The 22,342-nt window shown below is 36.1% G+C and overlaps 2 protein-coding genes across 5 annotated transcripts; both read left to right on the top strand.

Annotated features, from left to right (window-relative positions):
* The first annotated feature begins 533 nt into the window (after positions 1-533).
* Positions 534-11,262, top strand: LOC123903907 (protein CELLULOSE SYNTHASE INTERACTIVE 1-like). Its single transcript, XM_045953591.1, has 8 exons — positions 534-891; positions 1,115-1,300; positions 2,508-2,581; positions 3,051-6,114; positions 6,694-9,244; positions 9,461-9,915; positions 10,536-10,652; positions 10,748-11,262. Exons 2-8 carry the CDS (start codon positions 1,235-1,237, stop codon positions 10,886-10,888), a joined length of 6,468 nt encoding a protein of 2,155 aa, XP_045809547.1. The 5' UTR covers positions 534-891; positions 1,115-1,234; the 3' UTR covers positions 10,889-11,262.
* Positions 11,263-17,049: 5,787 nt separating this feature from the next.
* LOC123909114 (aspartic proteinase-like protein 1) lies at positions 17,050-21,818 on the top strand. 4 transcript variants are annotated; one of them, XM_045959885.1, is made up of 10 exons: positions 17,050-17,625; positions 17,739-17,877; positions 19,001-19,251; positions 19,380-19,607; positions 19,707-19,845; positions 19,920-19,990; positions 20,113-20,212; positions 20,878-20,938; positions 21,041-21,112; positions 21,331-21,818. In XM_045959885.1, exons 1-10 carry the CDS (start codon positions 17,333-17,335, stop codon positions 21,570-21,572), a joined length of 1,596 nt encoding a protein of 531 aa, XP_045815841.1. In that variant the 5' UTR covers positions 17,050-17,332; the 3' UTR covers positions 21,573-21,818. The 4 variants fall into 4 exon arrangements, with proteins under 4 accessions (XP_045815841.1, XP_045815840.1, XP_045815842.1 ...); XM_045959886.1 differs by having other exon boundaries at positions 17,484-17,625; positions 18,967-19,251; XM_045959884.1 differs by having other exon boundaries at positions 17,052-17,625; positions 20,878-21,112.
* The last annotated feature ends 524 nt before the right edge of the window (positions 21,819-22,342 follow it).

The following is a 22,342-nucleotide window of genomic DNA, read 5'->3' as shown; positions in this document are numbered from 1 at the left end:
AATTTTAATATGGACCATTTGATGAAGTGGTTCGCGGTGGACCAATATTTAATTTTTTTTATAAATATGATCGATAATATTGATATTTGAATGTATAATTTAATGATTATTTTTATTTTTATGATTAAAATAATAACTTAATTAACACTAGTTTGATTAAAATAACATATAATAAAAATTTGACTATACTGAATTTATGTTAATAATGTCATTTTTTAGTCGTAAAGATGAACAAGATCATAATGTTTATTTTAAAATAATATTATTGATAGTAGTTAGAATTTCTAATTATTTACCAATTGTTAGTTGGTTCAGTCAGTGGTGATTGATGTTGAACTTGATAGAAATAACCATGGTTCGATCCCCCATAACTACAATCAAAAGATGCTGAAACCACTTGATGCCAAAACTGACTCCGAACCAAATTAAACTGGTGATAAAAAAAAATAAATTCTGACCACCGTAGCATTAAACATAACAGTAATATTTTTTTTTTTTGGACTTCATAATAGTAAATGTTGGGTGTAAGATTTGTTTTGTAATAAAGTAGTTTAAAGTAGTAGTAGTAGTAGTAGTACTGTTTAAGAGGCATTCACACTGAGTTTGAGCTGAGCTTGAACCAGTTGTCTCATTGTCGGTGCCACCGAATCTTCTTCTTTCTTCTTCTTCTTCTTCTTCTTCTTCTTCTTCCTTTCACACATTCCATGAAAATCAACAACTCATACTCAAAGAACTCGCACATGCATTAATAATTAATTAACACACTCTATTTCTTCTTATTCTTCTGACAAACAAACACTCCAACTAAACAAATCTATCATTCCCCAATCTTCTCTCTCACACTTCCAGACGGATGCATCGCGCAACGGTCCTGCTTCTCACTCTCTCAAGGTTCTTTCGATTCTTCTATTTTCACACCTTCATTTCTTCTTCGTTGACTTACAAACGATTTAATTTACTAATTAATCTTAATAATTGTCTGCTTGATCTTAATTAATTCGTGATATTTTCATTTATTATTTTGGTTCAACTTCAATTACTGACTGTCCGAGATTCGTGATTTGATGATCGGTTTCTGATATGCATTTACTGTGCGTGATTCATAATTTGACAGGAACAGGGAGGTTTTCATGTTCTGACAGTGATTCCGGTATAGATCTGGAGAAGGGAGACTATCCTCAACTCATCCTGCTTGCTTGGGAGAGAGTCTTTTAAGTAACAACAACAAGCAAAGATGGCCGCCGCAATCACTTGGAGATTTTCCGGCAACAATGGCACCTCCCTTGCTTCTAATGATTTGGTAATTTTCATTTTTCCAGCTAGTTAGTATAAACATGTATGTAGTTTTATACTGTAGATCTTATTTCCAGCTAGTATGTATGGATTTATTATATATTTTTTCTTCAGATTGCCTATGATATATATATATATATATATATATATATATATATATATATATATATATATATATATATATATATATAATTATTATAATAATTCCATATGAACAAAAGGTAGACGGCTGCCGCTAAACCTTTTTGGACAGCAAAACCCAATCTTTGAAAAACTACATTCATCGACCTAGGCGACACAACAGAAATTGCAGAAAATTGTGAGATGATATAGTAACATTTGCAAATGCAATTGGAAATAACTCTTAAGGCTGGAATTGTTGCTGTAGACAGCAAATTTTGGACCACTTTGAGGCTCTATAGTTTCATTCTTTTTGTTTATTTCCTGTTGTCCATAGAAACATATTCTTCATTTTTCTTCAAAACAAGACATGAAATTGATGAGAGATATTCAATTTTAGATAGTGAACATTATCTGTTACACTGATCTTAGTTAATATCCGCTGTTGCATATAATTGTCAGTCGGCCTTAAAATGCGGTGCAGGGTTATACTAGAAAATTGAAAAAAAGGTGGCATTGTTAGATTGTTTGTTTATGTATCTAATCTAACATGGTGTTCCCAGTCATCTTTGTAAGTGGGTTAGTTGTATTGTTTTCTCCACACAAGAGCATATTCATGTGGATCCCTACTAGTAGTAACACTACATATGCTGTATACTTATATACTCCAGTTTAAATTTCTCCTTTGTTTTGCTCAGTAAGATGCATTCCTAAATAAAAAAGTATACTGTAATGGAAGCAACAATCATAAATACCTAGAAAATATTTACTTTCTTGATATGGAGTATAATCGAGCCATGATATGTTATGGTTTACCTATGTTCCCTCACAACTTGATTTTCTGTTTCTCCTCATATTATTAGTTTTCTATTTCTCTAGCTGTCATTAGGAATAAGGGCAAGAGTAAAGGAATATACTACTGGATTTGCATGTTAGCAAATAAAAAATGAAGGAAAATTGAACTTTGAGATATTTATCCATAACTGCATCTTATATCTTTTACCTATTATGTTAATGTTACTTCCAGTGTTAACAATTTAGAGATACACAGACATTCCATTTGACCTTCTCCACTGTCATTCTTTTGATTGCAGGAAAGAAATGGTAATGGCAAGGCTCAAGATTCAGAGGCTCCAACTCCCCATTCTGTTCCGAAAATGGGATTGAGGTTGGTTACAATGTAAAACTTGTCTAAAAATTATGTCAAAAGGGAATATTCTACAGCCTGGAAAAAACGATGAATAGTTGCTTGAAATGTTCTACTAAAATCAATGTTGCTTGAAATGTTCTACTAAATTCAATGTATTTTCTTCTTCTTGTGTTTATAAAATTTTTGTGATTTAGCAATTGTACTTATGCTTTCTACCAAGTAAGCTAGAATCCATGAATCCCGTGTGTTGTGTTATGGGTTATTGTCTCAAAAACTCAAAGACCTAAAACTGTTTTCTTTCCTTTGAGAATCTCATTCATTGAAGATAAGGTTGTGTGGGGCTTTGGCAATATTGCATATATGCTCTCTCTAATCTTAGTCCTTAGAACCATCTTACTTGATATATGGCTTTTCATAATTTGAATTTGAGTTGAGCATCTATTCTAATACGTAAACTTTTGTGTCTGACATTCCTATCTGGTTGCAGAGAACGTAGCAGCAGCGGGATGGAGGATGCAGATGGGACATTAGCAAGTATTGCCCAATGCATTGAGAAGCTACGTCAGAGCTCATCTTCTATGCAAGAGAAAGAGTATTCCTTGAAGCAATTATCTGAGCTTATTGATACGCGTGAAAATGCCTTTAGTGCAGTTGGATCTCATTCTCAAGCAGTTCCGGTGCTTGTTTCCCTTCTCCGGTCAGGGTCATTGAATGTGAAGATACAGGCAGCAACTGTCTTGGGCTCACTTTGTAAAGAAAATGAATTAAGGGTGAAAGTCTTGCTTGGAGGATGTATTCCTCCTTTGCTCGGTCTACTAAAGTCCAGTTCTGAAGAAGGTCAAGTAGCTGCTGCAAAGACAATTTTTTCTGTCTCTCAAGGTGATGCCAAAGATCATGTTGGATCAAAAATATTTTCTACTGAAGGAGTTGTTCCAGTGCTCTGGGAACAGCTACAGAAGGGCCTAAAGAGTGGAAGTGTAGTAGATAGTTTATTGACTGGAGCATTGAAAAATCTCTACAGCAGTACTGAGAGATTCTGGAATTCGACAATACAGGCTGGAGGAGTGGACATATTGCTGAAGTTACTGACAACAGGACAGTCTAGCACTTTAGCTAATGTGTGCTTTTTACTTGCCTGTATGATGATGGAAGATGCAGCTTTTTGTTCAAAGGTATTGGCAGCAGATGCAACAAAACAGCTCCTCAAACTTTTAGGCCCTGTTAATGATGCCCCAGTTAGAGCTGAAGCTGCTGGTGCTCTTAAATCTCTATCAGCACAGTGCCAAGATGCAAGGAAAGAGATAGCCAACTGTAATGGCATTCCTGCTTTAATTAATGCTACCATCGCTCCTTCCAAAGAGTTCATGCAAGGTGAGTATGCTCAAGCGATACAGGAGAATGCTATGTGTGCTCTTGCAAACATCTCTGGCGGTTTGTCTTATGTCATCTCCAGCCTTGGTCAAAGCCTTGAGTCATGCTCCTCACCGACCCAAACTGCTGACACATTGGGGGCTTTAGCTTCAGCTCTTATGATATATGATGACAAGGCAGAATCAAATAGAGCATCAGATCCTTTGGCAGTTGAGCAGACATTACTTGAGCAATTCAAACCACGATCGCCCTTCCTTGTGCAGGAAAGGACCATTGAAGCTCTTGCTAGTTTGTATGGAAATCCTATACTCTCACTGAAACTTGCAAATTCTGATGCAAAGCGTCTGCTTGTTGGTCTAATAACAATGGCCGCTAATGAAGTGCAAGATGAACTTCTAAAAGCTCTCTTGACACTGTCCAATAGTGAGTGTAGTCTATGGCGTGCACTTCAAAGCCGTGAAGGAGTTCAGCTATTAATATCTCTTTTGGGGCTTTCATCAGAACAGCAACAAGAATGTGCTGTTGCCCTGCTCTGTCTTTTGTCTAATGAAAATGATGAAAGTAAATGGGCCATTACTGCTGCTGGTGGTATACCTCCACTTGTTCAGATTTTGGAGTCAGGATCTGCAAAAGCAAAGGAAGACTCGGCAACAATCCTCAGGAACCTATGTGATCACAGTGAGGATATACGTGCTTGTGTTGAAAGTGCTGATGCAGTTCCTGCATTGTTGTGGCTGTTGAAAAATGGAAGCCCAAATGGGAAGGAGATTGCAGCAAAGACCTTGAATCACTTAATTCATAAATCTGATACGGCAACTATCAGTCAGCTTACAGCATTATTGACTAGTGATCTACCTGAGTCTAAGGTTTATGTTTTAGATGCTTTGAGGAGTATGCTTTCTGTTGTTTCTCTTAGTGACCTTCTACGTGAAGGTAGTGCTGCCAATGATGCGATCAATACAATGATAAAGTTATTGAGCTCTACAAAGGAAGAAACTCAGGCAAAGTCAGCATCAGCTTTGTCAGGAATTTTTGAAACAAGGAAAGATTTGAGAGAAAGCAATATTGCTGTTAAAACTCTTCGGTCAGCCATGAAGTTGCTTAATATTGAATCTGGAAGTATCTTAGTGGAGTCCTCACGCTGCTTAGCTGCAATATTTCTTTCCATCAAAGAAAACAGAGAGGTGGCTGCTAATGCTAGTGATGCATTATCCTCCCTAGTTGCACTAGCTAGCTCTTCAGATTTGGAAGTAGCAGAACTGGCAACATGTGCTGTGGCAAACCTGTTTTTGGATAGTGAAATTGCTGAGGATGCTGTTGCGGAGGAAGTTATTTTGCCTGCTACCAGAGTATTGCGTGAAGGCACAAAATCTGGAAAAACACATGCAGCAGCAGCAATTGCTCGCCTTTTGCATTCTAGGCAAGTTGATTATGCTGTAAATGATTGTGTGAATCGTGCCGGTACTGTTCTTGCATTAGTTTCTTTCTTAGGCTCTGTTATTAATGAACCTGTTGCGACAGCAGAGGCTCTAGAAGCACTTGCCATTCTGTCCAGGTTGAAAGAGACCACTGCACTTAGTAAACCTGCTTGGAGGATTTTGGTCGAATTCCCTAAAAGCATAACCCCGGTAGTTCTGTCAATTTCTGATTCAACACCAGTGTTGCAGGATAAAGCTATTGAAATATTATCTCGATTATGTAAGGATCAGCCTTCTGTGTTAGGAGAGACTGTTGCTACTGCATCTGGATGTATATCTTCAATAGCTAAGAGGATCATCAATTCCACTTCTACAAATATGAAGGTCAAAATTGGGGGAGCTGCAATTCTTATTTGTGCTGCTAAAGAAAATCACCAGAGGCTTGTGGAGGATCTAAATATATCAAACTTGTGTGCTAATCTTGTACAGTCGCTTGTTGATATGCTAATTTCTGCACAGGCTACTTTAGTTAATCAGGACTCTGTCAATAAGGAAGTCATCAGCATTTGCAGGTATACGAAAGACGCCAATGATTGTAAATCGACCAACATCACCACCATTATATCTGGTGCTGATGTAGCTTTATGGTTACTGTCTGTTCTTGCTTGTCATGACGAAAAAAGTAAAATTGCAATAATGGAGGCTGGAGCTATTGAGATTCTCACAGACAGGATTGCAAATTTTTCCTCACAATACAGCCAGGTATTCAAGTGGCTTATTTTCACTATGTTTTCAGTCAATCTGAATTACTCCCTCCACCCCAAATTATAAAGGAAAAAACCCATTTTTTTTGTCCCAATTTATAAGGAAAAAATACCAACATTTATCTTTTCCAAGAATTCTTTTTACTTATTCTCATGAAATTGCATTTAATTTTCTCTCCTATTTTTCCCATAATCAATAACCAATAAAAATTGTTTTTACATCTTCTCATGAAACTTATTTTCAAAAAAACACAAAAAACATACTCCAATTTTTCTCTCCTATTTTTCCCATAATCAATAACCAATAAAAATTGTTTTTACATCTTCTCATGAAACTTATTTTCAAAAAAACACAAAAAACATACTCCAAATTATTGTTTTGGTTTTCATATTAAGTGTGAATTTTCCCTCCCTTTATATTTTGGGACAGAGGGAGTAGATGGATATTACTATCTGATTCGGTTTGTGTCAAATATTTACTTATTTGCATAAAGCCACCATTAGCCATCAAATGTTCTCTTCCTCATTGATTTATGTATAGTTAAATAACAGATTCTACTCTATGGTGACCATGCAGATTGACTATAAAGAAGATAGCAGCATGTGGATTTGTGCTATGTTGTTGGCAATATTATTTCAAGATAGGGATATCATACGAGCACATGCAACAATGATATCTATACCAGCCCTTGCCAATTTATTGAAGTCAGAGGAATCAGCAAACAAATATTTTGCTGCACAATCAATAGCTAGCCTAGTCTGTAATGGTAGCAGGGGAACACTTCTATCTGTGGCAAATTCTGGTGTGGCAGGTGGACTTATCTCCTTGCTAGGCTGTGCTGATGTTGATATAGAGGATCTTCTGGAATTGTCAAATGAATTTTCATTGGTGCCATATCCTGATCAAGTTGCCCTTGAGAGGTTGTTTAGAGTTGATGACATCAGAGTTGGTGCCACTTCTCGGAAGGCAATACCTGCCCTAGTTGATCTGCTCAAACCAATTCCTGATCGCCCAGGAGCACCATTTTTAGCACTTGGGATTTTGACTGACCTTGCTAGAGATTGTCCATCAAATAAGATTGTAATGGTAGAGTCTGGGGCCATAGAGGCACTTACCAAGTATCTTTCACTGGGTCCACAAGATGCAATTGAAGAAGCTGCTACAGATCTGTTAGGAATTTTGTTTAGTAGTGCTGAGATAAGGAAACATGAGTCAGCATTTGGTGCGGTAGCTCAACTTGTAGCTGTGCTACGTTTAGGAGGAAGAGCTGCAAGGTATAGTGCTGCCAAAGCCTTGGAAAGTTTATTTTTGGCTGACAACATTAGAAATGCAGAGACAGCCCGACATGCTGTTCAACCCTTGGTGGAGATTCTTAATACTGGTTCAGAGAGAGAGCAACATGCTGCGATTGCTGCGTTAGTTAAGTTACTGAGTGAAAATCCTTCAAGAGCACTGGCTGTTGCTGATGTTGAGATGAATGCCATTGATGTTCTTTGCAGAATTCTTTCATCAGACTGTTCAATGGACCTCAAAGGGGATGCTGCTGAATTATGTTGTGTTCTTTTTGGAAATACAAGGATTCGATCCACAATGGCTGCTGCACGGTGTGTTGAACCTCTGGTCTCTCTCCTTGTGAGTGAGTTTAGTCCAGCTCATCATTCAGTTGTCCGGGCATTGGATAGGCTTGTTGGTGATGAGCAATTGGCTGAATTAGTTGCTGCACATGGTGCAGTTATTCCTCTCGTTGGCCTACTTTTTGGAAGGAACTTTGTACTTCATGAGGCCATTTCCAGAGCACTGGTCAAGTTAGGAAAAGATCGACCTGCGTGTAAAATGGAAATGGTGAAATCTGGAGTCATTGAAAGCATACTTGACATCCTTCATGAAGCACCCGATTATCTCTGTGCAGCATTTGCTGAATTGTTACGTATATTGACTAATAATGCTAGCATAGCCAAAGGACCATCAGCTGCTAAAGTGGTTGAACCCCTGTTCTTTTTGCTAACAAGACAAGAATTTGGGCCCGATGGACAACATAGTGCATTGCAGGTTTTGGTTAATATCTTAGAGCATCCGCAATGCCGTGCTGATTACACATTAACTTCCCACCAAGCTATTGAACCACTCATCCCCTTGCTTGATTCTCCAATAGAAGCAGTGCAACAGTTGGTTGCTGAGCTTCTCTCACATCTACTTTTAGAAGAACACCTTCAGAGGGATCCAGTGACACAGCAAGTAATTGGACCTCTTGTGCGAGTTCTTGGTTCTGGCATACAAATATTGCAGCAGAGAGCTTTGAAGGCCCTTGTCAGTATTGCATTTGTATGGCCAAATGAAATTGCAAAAGAGGGGGGCGTTGTTGAAATTTCCAAAGTGATATTGCAAGCTGACCCTTGCATTCCTCATGCTTTATGGGAGTCTGCTGCCTCTGTTTTGGCAAGTATTCTGCAATTTAGTTCTGAATTCTACTTGGAAATCCCTGTTGCTGTTTTGGTAAGGTTGCTTCAATCTGGATCAGAGAGCACAATTAGTGGTGCATTAAATGCTCTTCTTGTGTTGGAAAGTGATGATGAAACTAGTGCAGCTGCAGAGGCAATGGCTGAAAGTGGGGCTATAGAGGCTCTCTTGGAGCTCCTTAGATCTCATCAGTGTGAGGACACTGCTGCAAGACTCTTAGAAGTATTGCTTAACAATGTAAAGATTAGAGAAACAAAAGTTACTAAATCAGCCATCTTACCATTATCCCAGTACCTCTTGGACCCACAAACTCAAGCACAGCAAGCAAGGTTATTAGCGACTTTGGCTCTTGGTGATCTATTCCAGAATGAGGGTCTTGCTCGGACAGCTGATGCAGTCTCAGCTTGTCGCGCTTTAGTGAATGTGCTTGAAGACCAACCAACTGAAGAAATGAAAGTCATTGCCATATGTGCTCTGCAAAACCTTGTGATGTACAGTCGATCAAATAAAAGAGCAGTTGCAGAGGCTAGTGGGGTTCAGGTTATGCTGGATCTGATTGGTTCAGGTGATCCTGAAACATCTGTTCAGGCAGCAATGTTTATTAAACTTCTCTTTTCAAATCATACTATTCAAGAGTATGCTTCGAGTGAAACAGTCAGAGCAATAACCGGTGAGTTTTGCCATCATGCAATGTTAACATCTGTTTTTATTCTGAACAGTCTTGTGATATCTTATCCTCATTTTACTTAAATGGCACATTATTTTTTATGCAGCCGTTTACAAAGCAGGTTTTCTTATCCTTTCATTAATTAAGTGTTGCCATCATGCAATGTTATCCTCTTCATTATGTAAATATGGCCTAACAAAGTTTTTTATGGTCTTGTAGCTGCTATTGAAAAGGATTTATGGGCTACTGGAACTGTGAATGACGAGTATCTTAAAACCTTAAATTCTCTATTTAGTGTCTACCCAAAGCTGAGAGCAACTGAACCAGCAACACTCAGCATTCCACATCTGGTTACATCCTTAAAGACAGGTTCAGAGGCTACTCAGGAAGCTGCCTTGGATGCACTTTTTCTTCTCAGGCAAGCTTGGTCAGCGTGCCCAGCAGAAGTTTCAAGAGCTCAGTCCATAGCAGCCGCCGACGCTATTCCTTTGTTACAGTACTTAATCCAATCTGGCCCACCTAGGTTTCAAGAGAAGGCAGAGTTTCTATTGCAGTGTTTACCAGGGACATTGGTGGTGATTATCAAGTGCGGTAATAATATGAAGCAGTCTGTTGGAAACCCGAGTGTTTACTGTAAGCTTACACTTGGAAACACTCCTCCAAGGCAAACCAAGGTATGTTATTATTTTTCTCCATACCTATTCATTATGATCTTCTCCTCTGATGCACTAGGATTACTTGACATGGGTGACATGCTTGTTTTATGTGAAAATAACATGGAACTGTCTCTCCGTGTCAAACATGCATAGATTTAACCAGTAAATGTTGTTTCTTGATAATGTTATCTGCAATATTCCATTGAAAACTATGCCGATATAAGAAATGCCCCCTTGTGATGTGCAACTTTAAAGTTGCTTTGTGGAAAAAATTCCTGTTAACTATTTAGTGTTACATATTCTGCTGCAATTTATTGCAATCTCTAAACTTAAGAATCCAGATTCATCCCAAATTGTTTTCCCCCTTTGCCTTTGTAATAGCTTTGATTTAATTCGTGATTTGCTAAATTATTAATATGAGAGTATTTGGTTATCAAGTCCTTGCTCCTTCCCTCTTGGGCATCTTACTAGAGGCACAGCCACTACAAGGAAGTACAAGGTTTTGCCGAGTGTGTGATTGTATTACTTACAACACAAAGAACATGGTGTTGTCTGCTTAATAGTTGATATACAACCTGTTTTATTTTGTTTTCTCTTGGGAAAATGAATATACTAATACATGAAAATGTGATGCTCAGGTGGTCTCAACTGGTCCCAACCCAGAGTGGGATGAGAGTTTCTCATGGTCCTTTGAGAGTCCTCCAAAAGGCCAGAAGCTTCATATTTCTTGCAAAAACAAGAGTAAAATGGGGAAGGTAACTTGGACTAATAATAAATCACTCTATTCATCTTCAGTTATTTTGCTCATATACATTTCCACTTAACCTTCCAATTTTTTATCTAATGCCAGAGTTCATTCGGGAAAGTGACAATCCAGATTGACCGGGTGGTGATGTTGGGGGCAGTATCCGGAGAGTACACTCTGTTGCCGGAAAGTAAAAGTGGCCCCTCGAGAAATTTAGAAATAGAATTTCAATGGTCTAACAAGTGATACCCATTACCGGTTAGCGTCAAGCTTTGAAATCGAAACATAGGGTACATGGTTGGAAAGGAAATTTTGTTTAATCTTTGGATTATTTTATTTATCATGCTAGTGTATATAGCAACAGTTGTTCATTTTGTGTCTATAATTAAGTCCCCAAACAAATTCTTTTGTCGCAATATTCTTTTGCAATTTGATCATTCATTTCCTAGTTTAGCCACTAGGGGCACGAAGATCAGTCCTGCTTCGAGTTTCTTGTATGCATTTTGCTGTTGTCAATTTTTCGCTTTACAAGGTGTTGTAATTTGTAAACTCATATATATTTGAGAGTAAATTAAATGTAAAATATCAATAATATAAAGTGTCGTACATGTGATTTTCTATACTGATTTTGTTTTGATTTACTATTACCGTTGCATTTCTGAATTAGATCTAAACTTTGGTGTTGTTTGCTCCCTTGCTACATAAATTCAGAGTGTTTGTTTCACTTTATATCTTACTAGACTAGATCCTTTTTTTTTTTAACCCATGCTTTGGATTCTTTGAGAGTATATAGACATTAGAAAATCTATGTATTTCTATTTATAAAATAAAAAATAAAAGGCTTAAATGCAGTTTTGCCCCCCCTGTTTTGATTAAATCGGAATTTTACCCCCCCTGTTTTAAAACGCGGACTTTTACCCCCCCTGTTTTATAATTTGTTGGATTTTGCCCCCCCTAAAATTCTGCTTTCGAGTCACAACTTTAAAGCTTCGCACACAACTCAATTTTGATCAATAATTTACCAAAAGGATACCGAAATGACCGTAATCGAGTTATCTTTCCACATAATCAAACCCCACTGAATTTGGAGTTACAAAGAGAGATTAATTACCGTTTTAGTGAAGGTATGTCCCCCAAAATTCTGCAAAAAATTTGCTTTCGAGTCACAACTTCAAAGCTTCGCATACAACTCAATTTGGATCCATAATTCACCAAACGGCTACCGAAATGACCGTAATCGAGTTATCTTTCCACATAATCAAACCCCACTGAATTTGGAGTTAAAAAGAGAGATTAATTACCGTTTTAGTGAAGGTATGTCCCCAAAATTCTACAAAAAATCTGCTTTCGAGTCACAACTTCAAAGCTTCGCATACAACTCAATTTGGATCCATAATTCACCAAATGGATACCGAAATGACCGTAATCGAGTTAGCTTTCCACAGAATCAAACCCCACTAAATTTGGAGTTACAGAGAGAGATTAATTACCGTTTTAGTGAAGGTGTGTCCAATTACTAATTCTGCAGAAATCTACTTGTGATCTTCAAATTCAACATCGTCTACCGAACACATCGTAACTCCAAATTCGACGAAATTGAAATGCCAACAAGGGTAATTTCGTTAGATTTCCATACATGTAAATAGTATTAAAAAAATGAGCTACAGGGTGAGAGGAATGACGAGAATACCAGTAGTAGTTTCATACGATAATTAATTTGAACAGACCTTCACTAAAACAGTAATTTATCTCTCTCTGTAACTCCAAATTTAGTGGAGTTTGATTCTGTGAAAAACTAACTCGATTGCGGTCGTTTCGGTACCAGTTTGGTGAATTATTGATCCAAATTGAGTTCTGTGCGTAGCTTTGAACTTGAGGCTCAGAAGCAGATTTTGTGCAAATTTTTGGTGGGGGGGCAAAATCCAACAAATTATAAAATAGGGGGGGTAAAATTCCGCATTTTAAAATAGGGGGGGTAAAATTCCGCATTTTTCAAAATAGGGGGGGTAAAACTGCATTTAAGCCAAAATAAAAAAATGTATTTCTATGTTTGTTACAATGTTATTAAACTTTATTTTTAGGTATAAATGATTCTCGATCAATAAATAATTTTTATGTTTGTATTGATTTTTTTTAAAGGTGTTTCTATTGTTTTATTTTCAAGGGAAAAAGGTGAGGAAAATTTCTCATAGAGGTGGGTTATCCATGTGTAAAACCACCCATAAACCTGAAAGAATAAATTTTGAAAACATAAACATAATTAATATGACAAAATTTATGAGAAAACATAAATAAACTCTACCTATATGTGTGTGTGGATTGATGTTTATACTACAAAATTGAGGTGATGTGCTATGGATGAAAAAAAAAATGTTAAGGCCTTCAAAAATGTAAGAAAAAAATCTTAATAAAAAGTCTCATATTTTGTTATTTTTAAAATTAATATTGTCTCGATAAAAATTAAATCAACTTATTTTATTATCAGTTAAAAATATTAAATAAAATTACATTACTTTGAGAGGAGGATCCGTTGACTCCAGAAGTAAGTCTCCATTGACTTACTCCGCTTAATAACTCGATATCGGTATTATATTTTTTCAATCCAACCGTTGAATTCAAAGATCTCATTGAATAGATTAACTCCACAAATTTTTATAAAAATTCAAAATCGTTTGATACCTTTTTTGATAACTTTAATTGATCGTACGACAAACTTTTAAAATAACCGTTGAATTTCAATAGTCTGAATACATAACTACATTTTTTGAATTGTTTTTGTTTTTTTTTTTATAGAATTATTTGATTGTTTTGTATTCTAAAAATAGTTTTACTAAAATAATCAAATAAGGATAGCATAGTATTTTTTTTAGTGTGTGTGTGTGAATAAATAGGCTACATATGTGCTGGGCAAGCCTATATTTATCAAAATCAACCCTTAGGGTCCGTTTGATCTGCAAAATATAAATATTGGACAGAACAGTACAAGACAGTACAAGACAGAACAACACAAGACAAACGTTTAAGGTATTGAACAAACTTTGTGTTGTACGATGTTTGGTGGACAAAAGGTTATTTTGGTATTTTAGACAACTTGTGCTGAGGACAAAAAGTTGTCCCGTGGTTCTGTGAGGGACAAGAATTTCAAGTTTTGTCCTGTACCTTGGCCCCCAGTTTGTCCAGTACCAGGAACAGTTTTAAAATCAAACATAGTACAGCAGGAGTTGTCCTGTCTAGTCCCTTATTTTTTAGCAGATCAAATGCACCCTAAGAGTCCGTTTGATCTGCAAAATATAAATACTGGACAGAACAGGACAGTACAAGACAGAACAGCACAAGACAAACGTTTAAGGTATTGAACAAACTTTGTGTTGTACGATGTTTGATGGATAAAAGGTTATTTTGGTATTTTAGACAACTTGTGCTGAGGACAAAAAGTTGTCCCGTGGTTCTGTGGGAGACAATAATTTCAAGTTTTGTCCTGTCCCTTGTCCCCCAGTTTGTCCAGTACCAAGAACAGTTTTAAAATCAAACACAGTACAGCAGAAGTTGTCCTGTTCAGTCCCTTATTTTTTAGCAGATCAAGCTTATAATGAGATGAAGGAATAAATTGCTCCATTAAAAAAAGGCATCGTAAAAAAAAATTAATTCTTATATTAAAACAAATATTATTTATACTCTTAAGAAATAAAATACACAAATTTGAAAATTTATATTCCATATTTAATTTTCTAACCAATTATCCAGAAACACTAGTAAACATTTTCTTTAAAAAAAGAATGAACTTTTAAATACGAGGGAGACAATAGTGACAAAGACAAATGGACATGAGGCAATGAAAACCTCATTTTATTCTCAAACACGTTGCTTAAAGAGAAACACGGTGGGGCAAGTACCCGCGTGACATTTCGTTAAGTCCTAGCATTGCATTATTGTTCCTTTTCCTTACTCCTCCTTTTTTTTTAATCAACCAAGAAATCAAATCAAATATATCAATAACAAAAATAATTTATATTAGTACAATGGGTGTATAATAAAGAGGTTAAAAAGAAGCGAAAATATCTCAATTTGATTTATAAATGAAAATTTTTGTGGGGGATTGTCTCGTTCGGATACTCGAAGATGAGAAATTTTTCTCCGCGAGAATGAAAATGGAAGAAAGAGTCCCTCTAAAGGAGGTTTGCTGATGGGGATGGAGGAATAATAATCTTCGCATCGGGGAATGGGGATGAGGATATGGATCATTTAAAATGATGGAAAATTGTGTGGTAAAGTATTTCCCGTTCCACTAATCTTTGCATCGAGGACTTTGAAGATCCGTATAGATGAGGATATGGGAAGAATAATCTTCGATGCCGCTGAGAATGAGGATGTAGAACATTTTATGTGATAAGAAAAAGAGTGGTATAATACTTCCCTTTCAATTCCCGCCTCGTTGACATCCCTGCTAGTTAATAAAAAATATCTTGAAACTTGTGTGATAAATCTTTTAAAAGTATAACAAATATTATTTTCAATACGATATATTTCTCGAGAGGAGAATGAATCCTCTCAATTTCCCCCCCTCAATTTTCACATCTCAACCATCAATCAATTTTTCTCTGTTTCTTTTAAATTTAAATATTATCTTATATTTATAATCCAATGGTCTATTATCTACATTATTTCCTCAATTTGTTTTTCAACTTGAGAGAATCCCCTAGAAAAAAATTATGTAATTTTTTTTGTTACTATGATATTAGTACGAACTGTGGTTGTACACACAATGTGAATTCTCCTCTCCTTACCAAATTTTCTTCAAACGCATGAGCCATGAATCAAACCTCCGCCAATATTTTTTTTTTTTTGGTTACAATAAAGAAAACAAAACAAAAAGACTAAACAGAAGCGAAAGCTACTCCCGGATGAAGCCTATCCCCTGCGCATCAGCGAGCAAGAGCATAGAGAGGTCACTTGGGGGTGTAGAGATTTTCACTAAAGGTGAGTCAGATAACGCACCCATCTTTGCTAAGGCATCCGCACACGCATTACCTTCCCGTAGTGTATGGTTAATCGCAACCTCCCAATCTCTAGCGAGGAGTTGACGAATACAGAAGACTTCATTAGCAAACCTGTGGTGAGCAGACACACCATCCCGAATAAGGTTAACTGACTGAAGCGAGTCTGAGTAACATGTAACCCGACGGAAGCCACTATCCCAACATATGTGTAAACCATGTAACACAGCCATGAGTTCTACGAATAAGATACTTCGAACATTAGCAGCTCCGTAGAAACCCGATATAAAAACACCTCTGCCAATATGTTTACAAGGAACAAAACTTTTATTACTTGGATCAATTTATTATTGGTAGAAATTACACCTTCAAAATTTAAATTTAAATGTTTTCAAGATATTTTTTTTATTATAATTCCTTTTTTATTTTTTCAAATAAAATAATTATATATTTATTTTAACAAATACCCAGAAACATTTGATATAAAAATCTGATAAAAATGCATAGATATCTACTGGTGTAAGCGGATCAGGAAAAATTCAATTGAACCGACGATCCAAACAAATCCAAATTGGGAAAAAAATAATTTTTATGATTCGGATCCAAAACCGAACCAAACAAATTAAAAACCGACGTGGTTTGGTTCGGTTCTTGGATTCAATTTTTAAGAACCGATGAGTCGAACCAATAGGTATATTATTTTTTTAAGCACAATATGTATATTATTAACAATATATTTATTTATTTAGTTCAACCACACCATATTATTGGCGATTCCAGTGGAAAAAATTGAAATTTTATTTTAGTTGTACTTTGTTATTCGATGTTGAACTTATGAACTTAATTTATAAATTATATATGATTGTATGTTGTATTTCATGGTGAACTTTATCTATGTATTGTATGTGATGACTTATGGAATTAATTTTATTTTTAATGGCAAGTTAGTTGTTAGCATATTACAATGTTATGTTAGTTTTTCCAACTCTTAACTCAACTAGCTTAACCAGTTGAACTACTCATCCCACCCTTATGAATTGTATTTTGTCAACTTTGTTTTAATTGAAAAATGTATTTGAAAAGCACCGTCTCTTCTTTTATGTAGGGTGTACGGTGATAATTGATTACATAAGTGTTACGTGCAATTGAAAAAAATTATAGCATAAATATATCGGATAAAAAATAATAGTAAGTGATACATTGAAATAAAAAACGCGTGATGCAAACCCATTAAAATATCTAAAGCAAACCGAACCAAACATATTAGTTTGGTTTAGTCCAATTTTGAAAAATACCAAAAACCGAACCAAATCGAATTAATCAAGAGTTCATTAATTCGGACATTGAATTCGCGATCCACACCGGTCCAATTACACCCTATATATCACAATCAAATCCCTTTTCTCTTACCTATTCCATCAATTAAATACTTTATTCCGCCACCAAAAAAAAAAAAAAGGTTTGTTCTATTCTATCCGGTCACTCTCAGTCACCGAGATACACAAAACACTATTACACTACACACTCAGGGCCATGAATCAATGATCCACACTGCGCACCCTTCACTCAATCCTTCTCCATTCCTACGCGCTCCTTAATCACACTCTTTACTTTCACTAATTAACACTAATCTCGACTTAATCACTTTACATACAACCAACCATCGGAAAAAGCAACTACTAGATCTCGATCTCCGATGTCGTCACGGTGGCGCTTCTTCCTTCTTTTCTTACTCTCGTTCACAGTTGCTTACGCAATGCCGGTTCCAACCACTTTTTCCGTAAGGCTGGTTCACCGGTTCTCCGAAGAAATGAAACCGGTTCGGGTTTCGACCAGTGACTGGCCGGACCGGCGGAGTATGCGATACTATCGGATGCTTCTTGAAAACGACTTTCTCAGACACAAGATCAATCTCGGTGCTGCTCGCCACCAGTTTTTGTTCCCTTCTCAAGGTAGCAAAACGATGTCGTTTGGTAACGACTTTGGATGGTAAGTTGGTAACTCTCAATTATTCTTCTCTTTCGGATTGTGATTAAACGAAACGATGCTGTTTTGATGAATTTTGAATTTAATTTGTTGTTATTGTTGCAATGTTATGTTAGGTTACATTATACATGGATTGATATAGGCACACCGAGTACTTCGTTTCTTGTAGCGTTGGATGCAGGGAGTGATCGTCTTTGGGTTCCCTGTGATTGCATACAGTGTGCTCCCTTGTCTGCGAGTTTCTATTCCAATTTGGTATATACACTAATTTCTAACCTAACCTTCATGTGTAATTAGCTTATTTGAGCTTGAGCCCGTTTGGATTAGCTTATTTTTTGGCTTATGCAAAACAGCTTATGCAAGTAAATAAATTTTTATGTATTATTAGAAGTTTGTTGAGCTAGTTTATGATAAAATAACTTATAAAAATACAATTTTCGTTAGTGGAAACTTATAAATTAACATAAAACCTTATTTATTTGCATAAACAGTTTTGCATAAGCTAAAAAATAAGCTAATCCAAACGGGCCCCTTATCTATTGCCATAAGCACTTGCGCCATTGTTCCGGAGAGCTTATGGAAACAACTTAGAATGTGTCTATAACTTGTTTTGATCTTTTTCCATAAGCTCTCTAGGATAGCTTATAACTTATACAAAAACAATTTAACTTTATTTTATCTTTAGTTATAGAAATAGTTTATACATAAGCAATTATATGATAGGCTTTTATGCTTATCCAAATATATAAATAGAGATTTGTTCCTGAAAATTAATAAAACCTAGGTGTTAATAGTCATGTTATAATCCTCTCATATACTACATTGGTAACAATACTAATGTATGTTTGATTCTGCGGTGAAAAAAATTTGATCTTGAGTGAATTTATTGTGTAAAATTGATTCCGACTAAAATTGAGTTGAAGGTAAAAGGATTTATGTTTGAATACATTCAAGTAAAAGTGAGTTGAACAATAAATTTGAGTGTAAAAATCAATTATAGAATAAGAAGCTGCGATTTCTAGCTTCAAGGAAAATCATTTTTTTTTTTTTGGTACAAGAGGCAAAATCAATTTTACTCTAAAGAAACCAAACATGTCAAAATCAATTTTACTTTAAAAAAACCAAACATATAAAAATCAATTCTATGATTCTATAATTAATTTTGTCCCCTCTAGATGTGGAACCAAACATATACAAATATACCAAGTACTAACAGGGGACAGGACACAACATATTAGCACCTCATATTTATTTATAGGTGCATATGTTTGGGGTGATGATTTTAGAGTCTAAGCTAAGAGTTGGTGACTGGTTTATCACTTATTTCCAGTAATTGATTCGCAGGTGCTCCCTCACATATGGGGCATCTATTATGCAGGATAGAGATTTGAATGAGTATAGTCCCTCTCGTTCGTTATCCAGCAAGCATTTATCTTGCAGCCATCGGTTATGTGATACGGGTTCAAATTGTAAAACTAACAAGCAGCAGTGTCCGTACACGGTCAATTATTTATCAGAGAATACATCAAGTTCTGGGTTGTTAGTTGAGGACATATTGCATCTTCAATCCAGCGATGGCAGCAGTGGCAGCAAATCTAATTCTTCTGTTCAGGCTCCAGTTGTTTTCGGGTATGTCAGATTGATCGATCGTGTCTGTGTCACTTCAACATCCCTTTGTTTGATGATGATGATGATGTTTCTCTTTTGAAAAGTGTATCTCACAGTCCTTTAACTGACATCAATTTTGTTGAATGCAGGTGTGGTATGAAGCAAAGCGGTGGTTATTTAGATGGTGTTGCTCCGGATGGTCTCATTGGTTTGGGACCTGGGGAGAGTTCAGTTCCGAGTTTTCTTGCTAAATCAGGATTAATCCGTGATTCTTTTTCGTTGTGCTTTAATGAAGATGATTCTGGTAGATTATTTTTTGGTGACCAGGGACCAACCGTGCAACAGTCTACTCCATTCTTGCCATTGGATGGAATGTTGTATGAAATTATCTACTTTTCATTAGTTCGCAACCTTTCACTATACTGAAATAATTTAGAAAATGGTCTCCTGCTAATTATGATAAATTTCCTGCTCAGTTCAACCTACATTATCGGAGTGGAGGCGTGTTGTATCGGGAGTTCTTGTCCTAAAGTAACAAGTTTTAATGCTCAGTTTGATAGTGGAACATCATTTACGCTTCTTCCTGGTCATGCATATGGAGCAATAGCTGAGGAGGTACTTTTTTGTCATTTGAATTTCATGTTTGTAAATCTCTTCTCTGGCTATTTATATAATTTTATTTATGACAGTTTGACAAACAAGTAAATGCTACAAGATCTACCTTTCAAGGATCTCCTTGGGAGTATTGTTATGAACCCAGGTGAATTTAGTTGATAGATTTCTGTCCGTCTCTCCCCCCCCCCCTTCACCTCTTGGTTCTTGATGTCCTAATTGCTAAAATTTTCTGGTCATTCTGATGACTTTATTTTATTTTTGAAACAGTTCGCAACAGCTGCCTAAGATTCCTACATTGACACTCATGTTCCAACAGAATAACAGTTTTGTGGTCTATAATCCCGTGTTTGTATCTTACAACAATCAGGTGGGTGTGGATTAAGTGGTTCCTTTTTCTTTTTGGAGGAGGAGTGAAGAAGTAAAACATATGATCATAAGAAGCCTTATCATAAGAAGCCTTATGTGTAACCCAATAGAAAAAAGTGCCACCTGTTGAACTTTTATTTATTATGCTAGCAATGAAGAAATATATTTTTCTCTTGTTCTACTCTGCAAGATCAAAATAGAATTTACACAAAACACGTTATATTTATACCCTTTTTTTTTTCCACTTCCATTCTTTACTATTACTACCCAAGCTTCACATTTTATCTTAAATTCATCATACTCATTACTGGGGGATGGGCTACGTTTGTCCGAACTACTTGAATCTTTTAACTCTTACTCTTAGTCACATACTATCTTCAGGTGGTCTATTGCTGCAGTAAACTTGAATCTTTTAACTCTTTTTTCTAGTTGGTGAACCAACTTTTCATGTTAAATAAATGCATAAAAGGTGGTGCAACAGTAATTTTGTTGCCCTGTAAAGATCTAGTGCTGCATTGCATCCTTTTAAAATTTAACATATTAATAGAAAATGTTTCCACATGAAAATTCAGTTTTCAGTTAGCTGTTTTACAAAGAAGGGAAATGAAAAAAAGGCCCGTTTCTCTTGAATCAGTTAAATTATTAAGACTTGTCATTTTTGTGCAGGGAATCGATGGATTTTGTTTGGCAATACAGCCAGCCGATGGGGATCTGGGAATAATTGGGCGTAAGTTTACATATTTTCTCTACAAAAATATAATGATTGCCCCTATTCTTGATTCTGGAGAAAAGGATATTTTGATCATAAAGCCAATAAAATTATTTGCAGAAAATTTCATGACGGGATACCGGTTGGTATTTGATAGGGAAAACAAGAAGCTAGCATGGTCACACTCAAATTGTGAGTCATTTTATTTCTCAATGAAACGTACTGATCTTTTTTTTTTCTTTCTTAATTTTTTTAATAACATATGGGTATATATCCCCTTGTGATATGCATCCAAAGAACAAAGGATGTCATTACTTTGAATCCATGTGTTACTGTCAGTATATGTTTTAGGTTAAGTTCAAATCTCCCTCCCTTCCTTTGACTTAAACACTGTCTACATGCATCTGTAGGTCAGGATCTCAGTCTAGGTAAGAGGATGCCCATCTCTCCTTCAAATGGGTCATCGTCAAATCCGCTTCCTGCAGATGAGCAACAAAGAACCAAAGGTCATGCAGTTGCTCCAGCTGTTGCTGGAAGGGCTCCTCAAACACCTTCAGTTGTTTCATCTCAGATATCACAGATGGTTTCATACCGGCAACATTGGCACTACTATTGGTTGCTTCTATTTCAACTTCTGTCAGTATTTTACTAAGACTTTCACGTTCTCATTATTTATAGTAGCCTGCCTAGAAAGTGTTACATGTGTATCTAAGTCTGTCTGTTCTGTCCTAGGTTTGTAAGTAGTTTAGATCTTACACCATTCAATGCTGCCTGTTATTTTTACCTTGTCAGCATTAACTTCCTAGAACTCAGTGAAACATTTTATCTTAACCTGCATTCTAGGTCGGGTGAGGTTATGTAAATTAATTTGCTTGGTATGAAGATTTTTTCTTATAAACATTTTGAATTCATTTTTTTTTTTATTAAAAATCAGAATATAGGATATTTAGAGAGAATAATATCTTTATATTTGTTGTAAATAGGTCTCCAAGTAAAATTTGCAATGACATACTATGATTAGGGTTATACACTTGTACACGGGTTAAGTAGACTCAGATGATCCACTCAAATCGAATGGATCCTATCCTAAAAAGTCGGGTTCGGCCGGTTGATGGGTAAGTCTGGATTCTGTAATTTCAAACCTCGTGTCAGTTAGGTATCAGATGCATTGAAGCCAAAAACGTCAAATGCAGACCTGACCTTAAATACTAATATTTTTTAAAATTTCATAAACCCCAGTCACTTCTCTCCCAGGTAGATATAGTGTGCAATATGCATACAGCCTCAACAATGTTTTTTCACTTCCTCCGTTCTTCTTTTGTCTCTCCTCATTGTTGATCATAAGCATCTTGCCACCGTCTCCTTCTGTCTCATGTGCAGCCTTGTTTATCCTTCCACCTAAAGTCTGTTTCTGTTGTCGTT

Source organism: Trifolium pratense, linkage group LG2 (genome assembly GCF_020283565.1).
Source record: "Trifolium pratense cultivar HEN17-A07 linkage group LG2, ARS_RC_1.1, whole genome shotgun sequence".
NCBI classification, from domain to species: Eukaryota; Viridiplantae; Streptophyta; class Magnoliopsida; order Fabales; family Fabaceae; genus Trifolium; species Trifolium pratense.
The sequence above is the reverse complement of the archived record's forward strand: the minus strand, read 5'-3'. Positions and strand labels throughout refer to the sequence as shown.